Here is a 13,337-nt window from a genome sequence, read left to right as displayed (position 1 = left end):
CTGCGTAAAACTGTACCATCAGACCCAGAAATTGTGACTCGCAGAAAAGCCAGCCTTTAGATAATTGAAAAACTCAAGCACCATCCCTGTGGCCTTGTTGTTAAGTGCAGTGTATGCTGTGAGCTGCTAATAAATGGACACAGGCCACAAATAGCCCCTGGGCCCGGAATTTGGACACTCCTGCACTGGGTCATCATTCCCCCCCCCCCTCCCTTTTTTTTTTTGCACTGGGTCATCATATAAACGTAGCCCAACGATAGGGTTAGCATGGGATAAATTATAAAACAAGTTCATGTAGTGGTCGCATAGTGGTACCATGCTGCTGCCTTTAATGGCATGGTCCGAAGATTTTCTGTTGCTGTTTGTAAAAACAACATTCAAAACTGATGCTCAAGGACCGCCGAAACAGTCCACCAATTAGGAGCGGGTGTTCACACAATAACATTTGCATATGCCAGTGATAATCGCTTGCCTCCGTGGTTTGTAGATTTTCCCGGCTTGGACAGATTTGATCAACTTTATGGAATTCGACATGTTTGATTTGCTTACACGGGCCAAACAAAATGATGTGGGGCCAGGTCTGGACCCCGGGCCTTAAGTTTGACATATTGGCCTATCGAGAGGAAGATGTTATTTTTATTTTATTTACATGAAGCGTTTTAGACTGCCCCCCTGATGTGGCATATGTGTAATATTTCTAACAGTGAACTTGCACCAGAGTGTTAGGATTGAAGCCGCTTAAAAGGAACGCGCAGGCACACGGTGCAGCTTTGAGTGTGACACAAGCAAGCAGGCAGGCTGGCAGGCAAGGCAAGGCAAGGCCCAGTGCTCCAGGTTGTCCGGCAGGGTGCCTGTAGAGCTTCACGCAGACTGTTGATATCAGGATTCAGGAGCGTGAGGAAGGGAATCCGCGGCTCGCGGTGCAAAGGCAAAGCAGGACAGCAAATGATTGTTTGCTCCGCTCTACTGAAGCTTCCAGAATCACTTGAGCGAGGCTTTTAGCATTTGGCACGAACCAGCGCTGTGCGGTTTGTGGTTATTTAATGGAGCAGCAAGGTAGGCTACCGCGGCTGTCGCCAGCATTACAACTTTATCTTCACGGAATAATGCGACGCACAGGCAGTGTGTAGTTGTCTCTCGGCAAGACAAATCGCACGTCTACGAGGACCATGTTGTTTTTTTAAACAGAGTCTTCTCATTTAACGTGCATTATTTAAGTACAAAGCGCGCGAGCGCTTAACTTCGATCAGGCTTCCTCGCTTTCATGCCGAACCACTACATGAGAGGTCGACGTCGATAAGACTACAAACAAAGCTCCCCTCTTTTTTTTATTTTGTATTGGAGCCACCTGAATCTACGTGGTTGGAAATGCCTTTGGGTTTGTTCTGGATGTGTTTGTGGTGCTTTCTTCGTCCTGGAGCCACCGGCCAAGGACAGTCGACTTCGGCTGTTTGTTCCCCCTCATGCAGCTGCGATGAAGATGGAGGTGCTGACTGCTCCGGGAGAGGACTGACCACCGTCCCGTCTGGCCTCAGTGCTTTCACCTACTACCTGTAAGTTTTCGCCCCAAGTCCACACAGAATTTCGTGACCCAATCACGTATGATAGACACCGCAAGCACAGGCAACGCGCAATATTCGGGATACAATTGACAGAAAGCTTCACTGATTGTGGTTGTGTATCGATTATTTAGTCTGTTTCACGTCTTCGGGGTTCACTGAGTGAAGTTGTTGAACTGGCAACTTTCCACCGCAAGAGCATTGAGGAAGTAGTTTTCATGCTCGTATTTGCAATTATTGTGGTTAGGGAGGATACAAAAAAAGAAAATAATATAATTATGCAAAATGTGTCATCATTTAGTTTAAAATGCTCCCTCCCATAAGCATACACGTGACAACATTGGGTGAACTTGCACAAGCTATTGTGGTTCATTGTAAGACTTGATTAATAATAATAATAAATATTCAAATATGATAATGCTAATAGTGTTAATTATTCTATACCATATGGCAACACTGACAGGTGCTGCTATTATTTTGGTTACCTTACTTACAGTGGCTATTTTGCAGTAATCGGCAACTCGCCATCTTGCGATATTTTGCAGTGAACTACAAGTACAAATTCTGCGGCAGTGAATGTGTACTAGCTCATGGTGTACTAGCTCATGGTGTACTAGCTCATGGTGTACTAGCTCATGGTGTACTAGCCCATGGTGTACTAGCTCATAGTGTAGTGGCCTTGAGGGTGCTGCTTTATTCCTCAGTCACTAGTTCAAATCTGTACCTAATGAATTAATTAATTATAGGTTTACAATTTATTGCAGCCAGTCAGGAATTGTAAACAAGTCGTTGTGAGAAGAATTGAACAGATATGCAGTTGAACAATTTCAATTCTGCAGACAGGAAACCCAAAACCACTGCACTGAAATAGCCCAAATGGCCAAAGCTGGAATCGGAAGCCAGTTAATCGGGAAGCCAGTTAAACTGTAACACAACAGATTATTTTAGCGTGACATTATCACGCTAAAATAATCTATTCACGGCCAACCCCTAGTGCCTACTGTCATTACTCTGGAGATTGATCAATCAGAGCTGTTCGTGGCAAAAATAACGCAAGCAGGAGAGTTGCCGGCAACATAATCACCGCCTACCTGATTTAGCTGTGTCAGATGGTTAACATTGGGGAAACAGGTCTCAAAGTTAGATCCAGCCCAGTCCAACCCTATAGTAACCATGCTAACTACTATATTATTATTATGGAAAATCTTAGTGATTGGTGTATTTTCAGGAAATACAATTTAATAAATCCTTTGATTTACCATGGTATTTACAGTAACACCTGTTACTACTTTATTGAATATGCTGGGAATGTTTGATTTAATTTAGATGTTTGATTATCAGAATTCAGCAAGTGCAGTTTCAATGTATTACATGTGCATTTGACCAAAATTCAAACTTGTGTCGTCATGCTCACCACCAGCCTTTTTCTCTCTCGCATTTTAGCACTTATAACTTGATAGAGAACTCATGTTGGTAAAAAGCAGCACAGCTGGCAGGTCTGTTTTACACAACACCAAAGACACTATTGATGATTGCTCCAGGAAGGAAGTTTTCCAGTTTGTTTCACAACTTCTCGCTGTTATTCATTAACTTGTTTAACTACCTTGGTAGGTGCATTGAGAACACTTGGCATTGCTGAGGTTAGGAATGTACCTCATAAACCAATTACTAGTGATTCTGGGAAAATTCCAAAAATGCAGGGCCATTACTTTAATGCATTTATTTGCATTTATGCTTCCTTTACAATATATTGTCTGTCGACACAACAGCTAACAATTAGCTGATCAGTAGGAGAGCAGCGTAGTTGGAGAATCACTGAGGTAATAAAGCAAAACATCAATGATTTTTCAAGGTTTCGGCGTGGCTGGCGGCCCTATCAAATGATGACAGAGCAAACTCTTCTTTTTGTGTTTTTTTTATGTTGCCACACTGAGCAAACTCTTCTGTTGTCCTGACTTGCCAGTCAGTGTATAAGGTAATTACCGGTATGTACAATGCAGGTAAATGACATGGGCCTAATGTTATTTTTGTCTGTACTGTGAGCCACTAAAAACGAATGGCCGTACTTTGTACACCCCGAAAAGATTCAAAATCAAAAATTGTTTGGAGTGTTCAAATTCAAAACAATGCCATAAATAATGGCATTTAATGCACCTATTGGCTGCGCGATTGCCATATTTCACACTACAGTCTAGAGTGCAACCAGTGCAAGAAACAAACATGCAGGAAAGCCTGGCGGCCCTCCACCCAAATAAAACGCTGGGGCGATTTCAGTCCTCCATTAAAGCAGACTGATTATTTTTGTGTTATTTTTACTTGATCAACATTTTTGCCTGTTTTCTGACAAGTTACGGCCTAAAAGCAATAAATGAATTGTAATTAAGTTTGTGCATTTTCTGCATTGACAACTTTAAATAATGTCATATTGATGGAAAATAAAACATGTTTTTAAAATTAAATTTGATTAATTAATTAATCACCAAAATAATTACATTAATTATTAAAATGATCATTAGTTACAGCCCTATTAGACATAGATATAGATATGGATGCTGCTTAACATTACTTACAAGAAATGCAGCTTTTGTCCCTCTTCAGCAGAACCAACAACTAGGCTAATTGAAGTCACCATTGTTAGGAATGTTTTCAGAAAAGTAAACAGAGGAAGTGAATTTATACACTCGTCCATTAAGACATGATATCACAGTAGGCACACTCATTAGAGTTAAAGTTCTTTTCCACAGTTTTTGCTTTTTGAAAAGGCTCCCGACTGTGTATTATTCAGTCTTGCATTGCAATCTTAACAAGAAGCAGAGTTTTCACATGATATCACTGTGTTTTCAAGCACTCAACTGTTTGTTTTGTCTTGCTGATGTTGTTTGCATGGTTATGTGAACTTCTTATGTGCATAGTCATGGCTATTTCGCCACAGTTTGGCAGATTTAACACTAAGCTACTTAAAAATGCAGAAGAAACTATTTTAGCACTGTGAAAGGTTGTTTGTCCCCACTCGCTGTCTTTCCTCATTTGTTCTCCCAGTGTCTTGAACTTTAGTTGTCCTCTACCACTCCCTATGCCTATTGTATGTGGAGTGCTGGGGTTTGGGGATCGTGATGGATTAGTGAGACATTTTGCAGCTGCAAGAGCTCCTTCTGTCTGGGCTAATGCCTCCAACAATCATTTGCTCATATGTGATGGTTAAATTGCACGTTTTGTTTGTCATCTTAGACATATTATCCTGTCATGGGCCCTATTCACTCTTGTCTTGCTTTTTGTATTTGTTAAAGTTTCACACGTCAGCATTTAACAGATTGAAATGGTTCACAAAATGATTTACTCAGCTTTGTGCATGAATAGTACATAAACATACGCACAGATTGTTGTTATCCTGTGCCTGCATCAATTTTGTGGCTGTGGTTATGTCATATTTCAAAGTGATCCACTTGTCCATCATAAGCCCACATAACCCCAAGCGGCAGTTTTTTAATGTCCTGTTGGTGTAAGTGGTCATGTACAGAAAAGCGGAGATTATGCGTTATTAAAAGTCTCTATTCAGCTCTCACAACTTCAATTGCCTCTCAATCCAAGAGACTGACATTTTATTTAGCTGATTTCATGGTCTGCTGCCTCTAAAATTCAACTCTGTAAATGATTAACTCATAATGCAACCTGATGTGGGCATGAATAGAAACTGTCAGATGGAGTAGGATCATAATATGCATCTTAATGTCTTTTGATTAGTCTTAAATAAAGAACCGCACCAGCACAATGGCTCAGTAAACAAGAATCTGTTTTTGGTTCTTGTCCCATGAGAAGCCCTTTAAAATGATCTCTGAGAGATTCTCACCAGGAAGAACAATTGCAAAAGTGGGTCTCATTCCTTCGTTTTAACAGACACGATTCACACGCAAATGCATATATATGTTCTGAACTCGACAAAACTGCTTTACGTTGTGACTGTCAGTGAATGTATAGCAATAGACACGTGGTCACTATCAATAAAAAAATACATTTGATAGACTGTTCAATACGATGTTAGATACAAAATAGGTAGAAAACCAGATTCTGATTTGCAAGGCAATCTGTGGCATGCAGGCAGAGGCTAAGTGTTAGATTTGTGGCACAATTACAAGCGCGTAAGATTAAATTTTAAGCACACGTATTGTTTAGAGCGTACAAGAACCATTTCTGTAAGCCTGGTCCGCTGAGTGCTTGCCAGCCAACCCGGAGACTTGTGCCGTATCATACAATGACAGCGTAATAAACTAGCGGCTTCTTGGCATTCTTAATTAGCGATTGAATATGATTTCGGGATGGCGCTAAGTTGATTTCGCTTGTCGGCAGAAGACGAGTCAAGCTTGTTGCCAGGCCATCACGCTGCGTGAGTCAACTTCAAAATACAAGCCCACCAAGGCTATTGCATTGACATCCATGTATTGTTTGGGAGGCTTTTATTTTGAAGTTGGCCTTGGCGTTACGGCTATCTTGAATTATCCTCGCACTTGAGCCAAACGTATCACGGCTAACGGCACCACAAATTAAAACATGCACTCACGCCATGCGACCACATCAATTTTTTATTTTATTTGATTTTTTAAACCGCAAACACTGTCAAGTTGCTCGCAGTGTCGAGTCCTGGATATTTACACGACGTGTCAATTGCATGTCTGCTTTCAGCGATTACGATTCTCGTTCGAGGCCATGTGAACTGTGCACTGCGGCCATCGACGTGCCGATTAATATTTGTCGACGGTGGAAGGGCAGAGGGGCGGGTGGCTGAAGAAAACAGACCGGCGATGTTCCCGATGATGTCTTGTCATCTTTTTCATCATCCATGCGCCACTTCTGAATGAATAGAACAAAAACTCTATTTATGTAGATGATTTCTTTGTATTTTGTTTAAAAAATATATTTTTTCACATAAACCTAACCATTACGTGTAGAATATAGGTCCACGTTAATTATGAAATATAACATACCGTATTTTAAAGCAGTTTGTTTATCCATCACCCCTCCCCTTGTCTACCTCTACAGTCACAAATTGACCTCTTTCTCACTCTCCCTCCCCCTTGCCTCTTCCAATTTGAGTCTCCACAGCAAGTTGATGTGACGAGGGTGACGGCTCCAGAACCTACTCCACTAACTTGACATGGAAATGTGCGGTAGTCTAGAAAACTAGCGAGTTTTATTTATTTTTATTTTTATTTTGAGGGCGCCCATGTGCCCTGACATTGATTGCACCCTGGGTGGTCGCCCATAGCAAAAACCGGGCCTTCTCTTGACCAAGGTTAAGATTGAGGAGGGGGAGGAATTATGGTACAAGTCGTCCTGTATTTTGCCCATGCAGCTTGCCTGCATCACCACACGTGACCGCTGTACTTTTTTTAAATGAATGATACATTTGTCCTTGGTCTGCGGAGGTGAAAAAAAGAGGAGGACTTGTGAAAGAAAAATATTAGCAGTCTTGCAGTAGCCTCTGACTTCCGAACACTTTGTATGCATCATCTACCTTGTTAATTTCCTTCTTGTGCCAGCTGTTTATGTTCTCTTTCAACTTGAACCACAAAATTGCATAGCATGGTAAGTTCACGTTTTTATCACTGTTAAAACAGTGGCTGATACTGAGAAGTTAAGATTGAGGTCTTGGCAGTGTTTTAACAGCTGCTAAGAGGTTGGTCAATAAAAAAAGTACGTGCTTTATGACACTTTCCATGTTGTAGGAATGCTCATATGGATAATACAAATGAAGGAACATTTGAGTTTCCCCCACCCCAATTGCTTTTTTCTTCTCAAACCAATTATTGATGGGGTTTTTTTAAGAACTAAACTATTAAGCAGTATAACTCTATCTATCTATCTATCATAATTGATGTATTCACCAACGTTTTTGAAAATGATTCAGTTAAATTAGTTTTCTAAAATAAAGGCACATGTTTGCAAATGTCTTATTTGGATTAAACACACAAGATAATCAATCTGTTCTGCTTACACAAAGGACTACAGAAATCAGAAAATAATTAGTTTGACAATTTACAATTTCTGGACTATAAGCCGCTACTTTTTTCACTTGCATTTGACCCTGAGGCTAATACAAAGGCACAAGACAATTTGCACCCTCATTACGGTAACAGTCGGGTGCAGTTTATATGTGTAACAAGCTCGAGTATTCCCCAAATTTAGCTAGCGCGGCTTATAATCAGGTGCGCTTTTTAGTCCAGGAATTACTGTACTCGATAATTAAAATAGATGTCAATTAGTATGATAATTTGTATTTTGTCACCACTATTGTGAAGTTTCTTTTGGCTGACAAATGTTTGGAATTTTACTTTTTAAAATGTAGGTGATACAGTTACTATAATGTGCTAAACATGTCAAATATTCAAAAGGAATACAGCAATTATTGCCAAAATTGTTCCTTCTCTAGGTCCATTGCTCATCAATACTTGTCTCGCAGTAGTCATCAGCTAGCTTTGCTGTTGTTTATCTTGACTAATCTTTGTTGATGTACTGACAGCCTCGTACGCTGATGGCCATCTTTAAGTTACAGATGGCCATCTAAACCAGCTAAAGTTTGTTGCTGTCCTCTGTAAGCGGCCAATGCAGGATGGGAGTCGAAGTTGACCCAGAAATTGACTTGCTCCTGTCATATCAGTCGTAGCAGATTACGACCAGTGTGTGACGTTAAACATTAATCACTAATCATCAGCAACCGCGCAGACACCACCACACATCAAATTATGTTCGTGCAATGATTGCCAACCACTTCCGTGTCACATTAGTTGCAGCAAGAGATTGTCAGATTTGCCGTGGGAAATGATCCAAATTCACTTGATAGGCAAAACCGTTAAATGCTGTCGACCTGTGTAGCCATCATAACGCAAGTGCAATGTATATTCCTACTGTGACACTTTTGTCTGGCGGTGTGTAGTGATGTCCCAATAATTTTTTTTTAACACCCAGTTCACACCGACTGTGAAACAGATACGGAACGGGCTCTGTATGGACGCCACAAGTAAAATAAATAATTTGAGTCTGAAGATGACATCACCTGTGCTGAGGAAGTAACGACCAATCATAGCTCAGTTTGCTGGTCAAACCCAGAAAACAGGTGAGCCATGATTGGTCGTTACCTACTTCCTCAGCACAGGTGATGTCATCTGCAGTCGACAGCAAGTGAAAACATTAGTTTTTAAAGGTATTACTTGTATACAAAAAAATAATGTAGTTATTAAATTAATTCTGGACAAAATACTAACTTTTTACTGCTGAAAATGGCTCAATGGGTCAAGTATCCCTTTAAATATGACAAAATAACACTATTTAATCACAAAACATACTTACCTGTGGTAGAAGAGCCCAAGTCTATGAACTATGAATTTGAGGTATTCTTCTTTTGTCTACAATGCCCTTGAATTATTGTGCATTCTTGTTTTTGCATTCTTTTGGATTACTGTACCTCTTTTGTAACTTTTTTTAATTCAACAAAAATTTGTTTTAAAATCTTAATGAATTCACTATCACACACTTCTTGAAAGGCACTCATTCATTCAAACATTTTCTGAACCGCTTAGTCGATCATTTTAATAGCTTGGCCGGATCACACAGTGCTTCCTTTTGTTTTCAAGAACAATGGCAAGTGTTTGACGGGAATTCGGCTGTGACATTGCATTCAACACGTTTACCGCCAGGAATTAAGTTCTGAGCATATTTTCCCATTACAAAGTGTTAGGACCACAGTTTGTCACAGTTTTTTAAAATAAAGTAAAACCATGCCGGCTAGCTAACATCCTCAGATTTAAGATACAGTATTAAATTATTAGTTTGATGCTAGGAATGTGACAGTTCCATTTTTTTCCAAATAGGTCTACTATACAGTATTAAATTACCGTGTTAGTTTGATACGAGGAATGTGACAGTTCTATTTTCTCAAATAGGTCTGCTAATTTTAGGACTTCCTCTCTACATGAATAAACATCACATGGGATTGATATTTAGCAATTCCAGATTGTATAACCATTTATGCTTGTCATCATTTATCACAGCTGCATTTTGAGTGTCCGCTTCAATCTATCTTAGCAGGGACAGGCCAAGGACCTTGATGAGTAAAGCAGCCAGAAAGTGAGGAAGGGAGGAAGCCGGATGGTTATACAGCCCTCCCATACACTCGTTTTCTGTGTGTGATTACAAAAACCTGCAAATTAACTCACTGGACATACTAAAATTTGCTCAGGAATGAGTCTGGACTATTACAAGTGGTGGCAGATCCACAGTAATGTTTGCACTACCTCAGTCGGGAGCAACCGCAATCGGGCTGTTTTCTATAAAGTAACTGGGTACATGTGGACAGGACGTTGATCGTACGGACGCTGAGCGTTCTGGCAAGGGTCCGCCATGTAATGCTGCCGTGTGTATATGAGTGTAGTTGGGAATGCAGAGGAAGAGCAATATGATCCTTGTTGGATTTCAGGGGCCCACACAGGTCATAGAGAGATCTGGCAATGAAATTCAAGATGACCAATTGGAGAGTGAAAATGAAGGAGGGGTGCAGGCTGCTGCTTTATTTCTTTGTAATTCATGTTATGTTTGGTGACTTTTCTCTAAAACTGTTTTGTGGATCCCAAGTAAAAATGATCATGTTTGCCTTCTCAGTAGTTCGGACCGTTTTATGTGAATATAGGGTACTTTGTTTTGTCAGTTCTCTTGGTTTCATTTCTGGAACAATTGCATGCATCTGCGACCATTAAACACCTGCCCTGATATTAGCTTTTGTATGGAAGCAAATCAAGTCCTAAGTGCATATTTGTCATGCTGCTACATGCTTATCTTGAAGGTGGATTGAAAAGTGAAGATCCCTGGGGCTGAAGTGAAGTAAAAACTTTTTCTCGACAAAGCTTTTGTGATTTTCCTCATGCAAAACATGGTAGAAATAATCAATTCTAGTCAAGTTGTTTCATGTTTTCACAAAAACGTGATCAGCATTTTTACAAAATAAAGGAACACACCATTTAGTAATTGGTTAATTTATGACATTTTCTTCTGTCAAATAATCCAGTCAGCACACGCCTGTTATCGTCTTCACATATCCAATTGCCCTGACCAATCCAAATAAATGGATCTTTGACTCATTGGAGAGAAACATTTGTGGCCCTTTAAGATTTGAGTACCCCCATTTTAAATTATTTATATTTATATTATGTTTAGTAGTCTGTCTAGTCTGCACAAGTTCATTAAGTGTATCTATCAGTTCTGAAAATAATTTTGGCGGCCTCCACTCAGTTGCAGTAGTTTCATGACTGACACCATTCCAACTAAATCCTATGGCTCATGTAGGCCTACATGTTTTTTTTCATGCCTTGTGTACTTTTTTTTTTATAGCCAGTGTTGTCGCTTGTGCGTCAGCTAAACAAAGGTGATTAAAATTTGACAGTTCAAATCACCGCCAGTCCTTTTCAATCAGGACTGAATTGGAAACAGAAGGTCACTGAGATGTACAAATTGCCTTAATGCAATGCATTTGAAAACATACTGAAAACAATCCTTCTCTGACTGCTAGTGACCTGCAAACAGTTGTTTTGTGTATTTTAAAACATGGCCATGTCAATGCATTTTTTGTCTACAGTCGCCAAAAAGTATCAGACAAAATTGTAAACTGATATTGTTTTCATTTCTTTTGTTACAGAGATCTGAGCATGAACAACATCACTGAGCTTCCAGCGAATGTTTTCAAGAACTTCCCTTATCTGGAAGAGCTGTGAGTGCATGCCTTCTTTTCTTTCATTAGTGGTATGTTGAACACACCAAAATGTTGACTTGAGGATTGGGTCTTATGGTATGGAACTGCTTCTTTGAGTTCCAGTATACTATGGCGGGCAATACTGTGTTTACCTCGCCTGGTTAAAAAAATAAACAAGTTTAAAATATGCACTTCACCGAGCAAAGATAAGCAGATAAAATACAATTAAAAACGATTAAGTGAGGGCTTGAATCCATAATAAAGTATGTGACATCCTGTGTGTAATCTTGGGCTTTTTAAAGTGGCAAACATCTAATCTCTATGAGTGTTTGTTAAATGCTTCTCGTTCTGGCTCAATGCTGGAGGGAGTTGGTGATAGCATCAGTCTACCTGAGAAAGCGAAATGACTAAATGGCTTTTGCGGATATGCTTTTTTTTAAATTTAGCTCTTTTGGATCTTGCAGCAAGTCGTCACCCTCTGTTTTCATCCACCACTTCAATCTGCTTTGTTAATAAATAGAGATCCGGACGTCACGTGACTATTCCCCGAACATGCACCCCTCTGCCAGGATAGAAGCCTATTCCTTGCAATGGGCGTACTCGCGTTTATCCGTCAACTTTCCGTCCAAGACAATTCACACTCACTTTGATGAAAAGGATAGGATATAAACATGCACAAGACGGACAGGTTGGAGGATATTACTGTTGCCTATGAAGTGCCAGGAGTGCTTGTTTTCAATTCGGCTACACTGGTATGTGGAATGTCCCCCTCACTTACACTGGTGAGTGCTTGCAAATGTGATCATACAAAGGCTTTACACGTTTGTACAATCCATATTTATTTCCTCTTTGTGTGGTCAAAATGCCATCTAAGTTAGCAATTTCACACATTTTTTGCAGTGTTATTTAGGTATCTTAGGAACTGCTGCTGAGCTTGGTGCTGCTATTTATTTCATAAAAAGGCTTCTTTATGGTCTTGATCAGTTATTAAATTCAACTGTGTAATATATATTAAATGGCAGCAGCACAAACGAACGAAACAGATTACCTCGCCCACATTTTGCGCGTGGTGGAGGCTAGCTTCACACAGGTTAGCATCTTCTGGTTCAGCCATCGTGTGCAAAATAGCCGATCACGACTTGCGCCATGCAAGACGGCAACGCATTGCTAACACTGTGAGAAGGCCAACCTGGCAGATCTCACTCATGGATAATTGGAATCGGCAGCATAAAACTCTGATCAGAACACCTCTGCAAATAATACATGGATGTCAACGCCATGGTACGCTTGCATTTTGATGTTGTTCTTGTCAGTGCGTGGTGGCTGACTTGACCTGTGACGGGATAGTTGGAGTTTACATTGCCCTTACAAACTGTCCCCATCAACTCAACGTCCTCCCGAAATCATGTTCAATTAAGTTCTCTGTTGTGGCGACGGATTTCCGTCATATTGAAAATGAGACGGGGTGTGGACTACACGTTTGTTTGTTTTGATCCCGTCATTAAACTGACACTGCTTTCACAGGTTTTTTTTATAGTCTTAAAATATTGTCTTGATGAGATCTAAGAATGTCTTGATGTCAAAATGTTTCATAGCTGCAGCAGTACATTGGATAAATGAATTGAGAAAACAATTGTTTCCATAACAACCTACCTTTTCTAAGCAGTACTTCTTTCTTAAAGTAAACCAACAAACTATTTGTTGCCGTGTCCTTTTTCTAAGAAATGTAACTTGGATGACATGATGTCAGATTGTGCATGTATAGTTAACCTGACTGACGACTCGTCTTACTGAACATTGGTGGAGAGCCTCTTTGCTTTAGGGCTGCTGCAGTGTCAATGAACCAGAGCGGCGGCCCTGAGGGCTCAAGAGTTGACAGAAAAGACGATCAGGGAAAGAAAAGAAGGCAGGTCATACCCGTGCAAGACAGGCACTGACAACAAGAAGGATTATTCCCTTTTCCGTTGTCACGCAACTTTGCTCTGTTCTATTCCTCCTTGCCAAATGCACAAATTACGCTAAAAAAAACAACCCATGATGACAGA

At 40.2% G+C, this 13,337-nt stretch overlaps 1 protein-coding gene across 1 annotated transcript in view; it reads left to right on the top strand.

The window, feature by feature from the left end:
• Nucleotides 1-785: 785 nt before the first annotated feature.
• lgr4 (leucine-rich repeat containing G protein-coupled receptor 4) overlaps nt 786-13,337 on the top strand; it is a 29,052-nt gene continuing 16,500 nt past the window's right edge. The window contains exons 1-2 of the mRNA XM_086071947.1: nt 786-1,553; nt 11,239-11,310. Coding sequence (XP_085928073.1) covers nt 1,369-1,553; nt 11,239-11,310 — 257 coding nt within the window. The 5' untranslated portion in view covers nt 786-1,368. The remainder of the gene's footprint in view (nt 1,554-11,238; nt 11,311-13,337) is intronic.

This window comes from Leptonotus elevatus, chromosome 3, assembly GCF_054856555.1.
Source record: "Leptonotus elevatus isolate MCC_2025b chromosome 3, RoL_Lele_1.0, whole genome shotgun sequence".
In the NCBI taxonomy this organism is placed as follows: domain Eukaryota; kingdom Metazoa; phylum Chordata; class Actinopteri; order Syngnathiformes; family Syngnathidae; genus Leptonotus; species Leptonotus elevatus.
The sequence above is the reverse complement of the archived record's forward strand: the minus strand, read 5'-3'. Positions and strand labels throughout refer to the sequence as shown.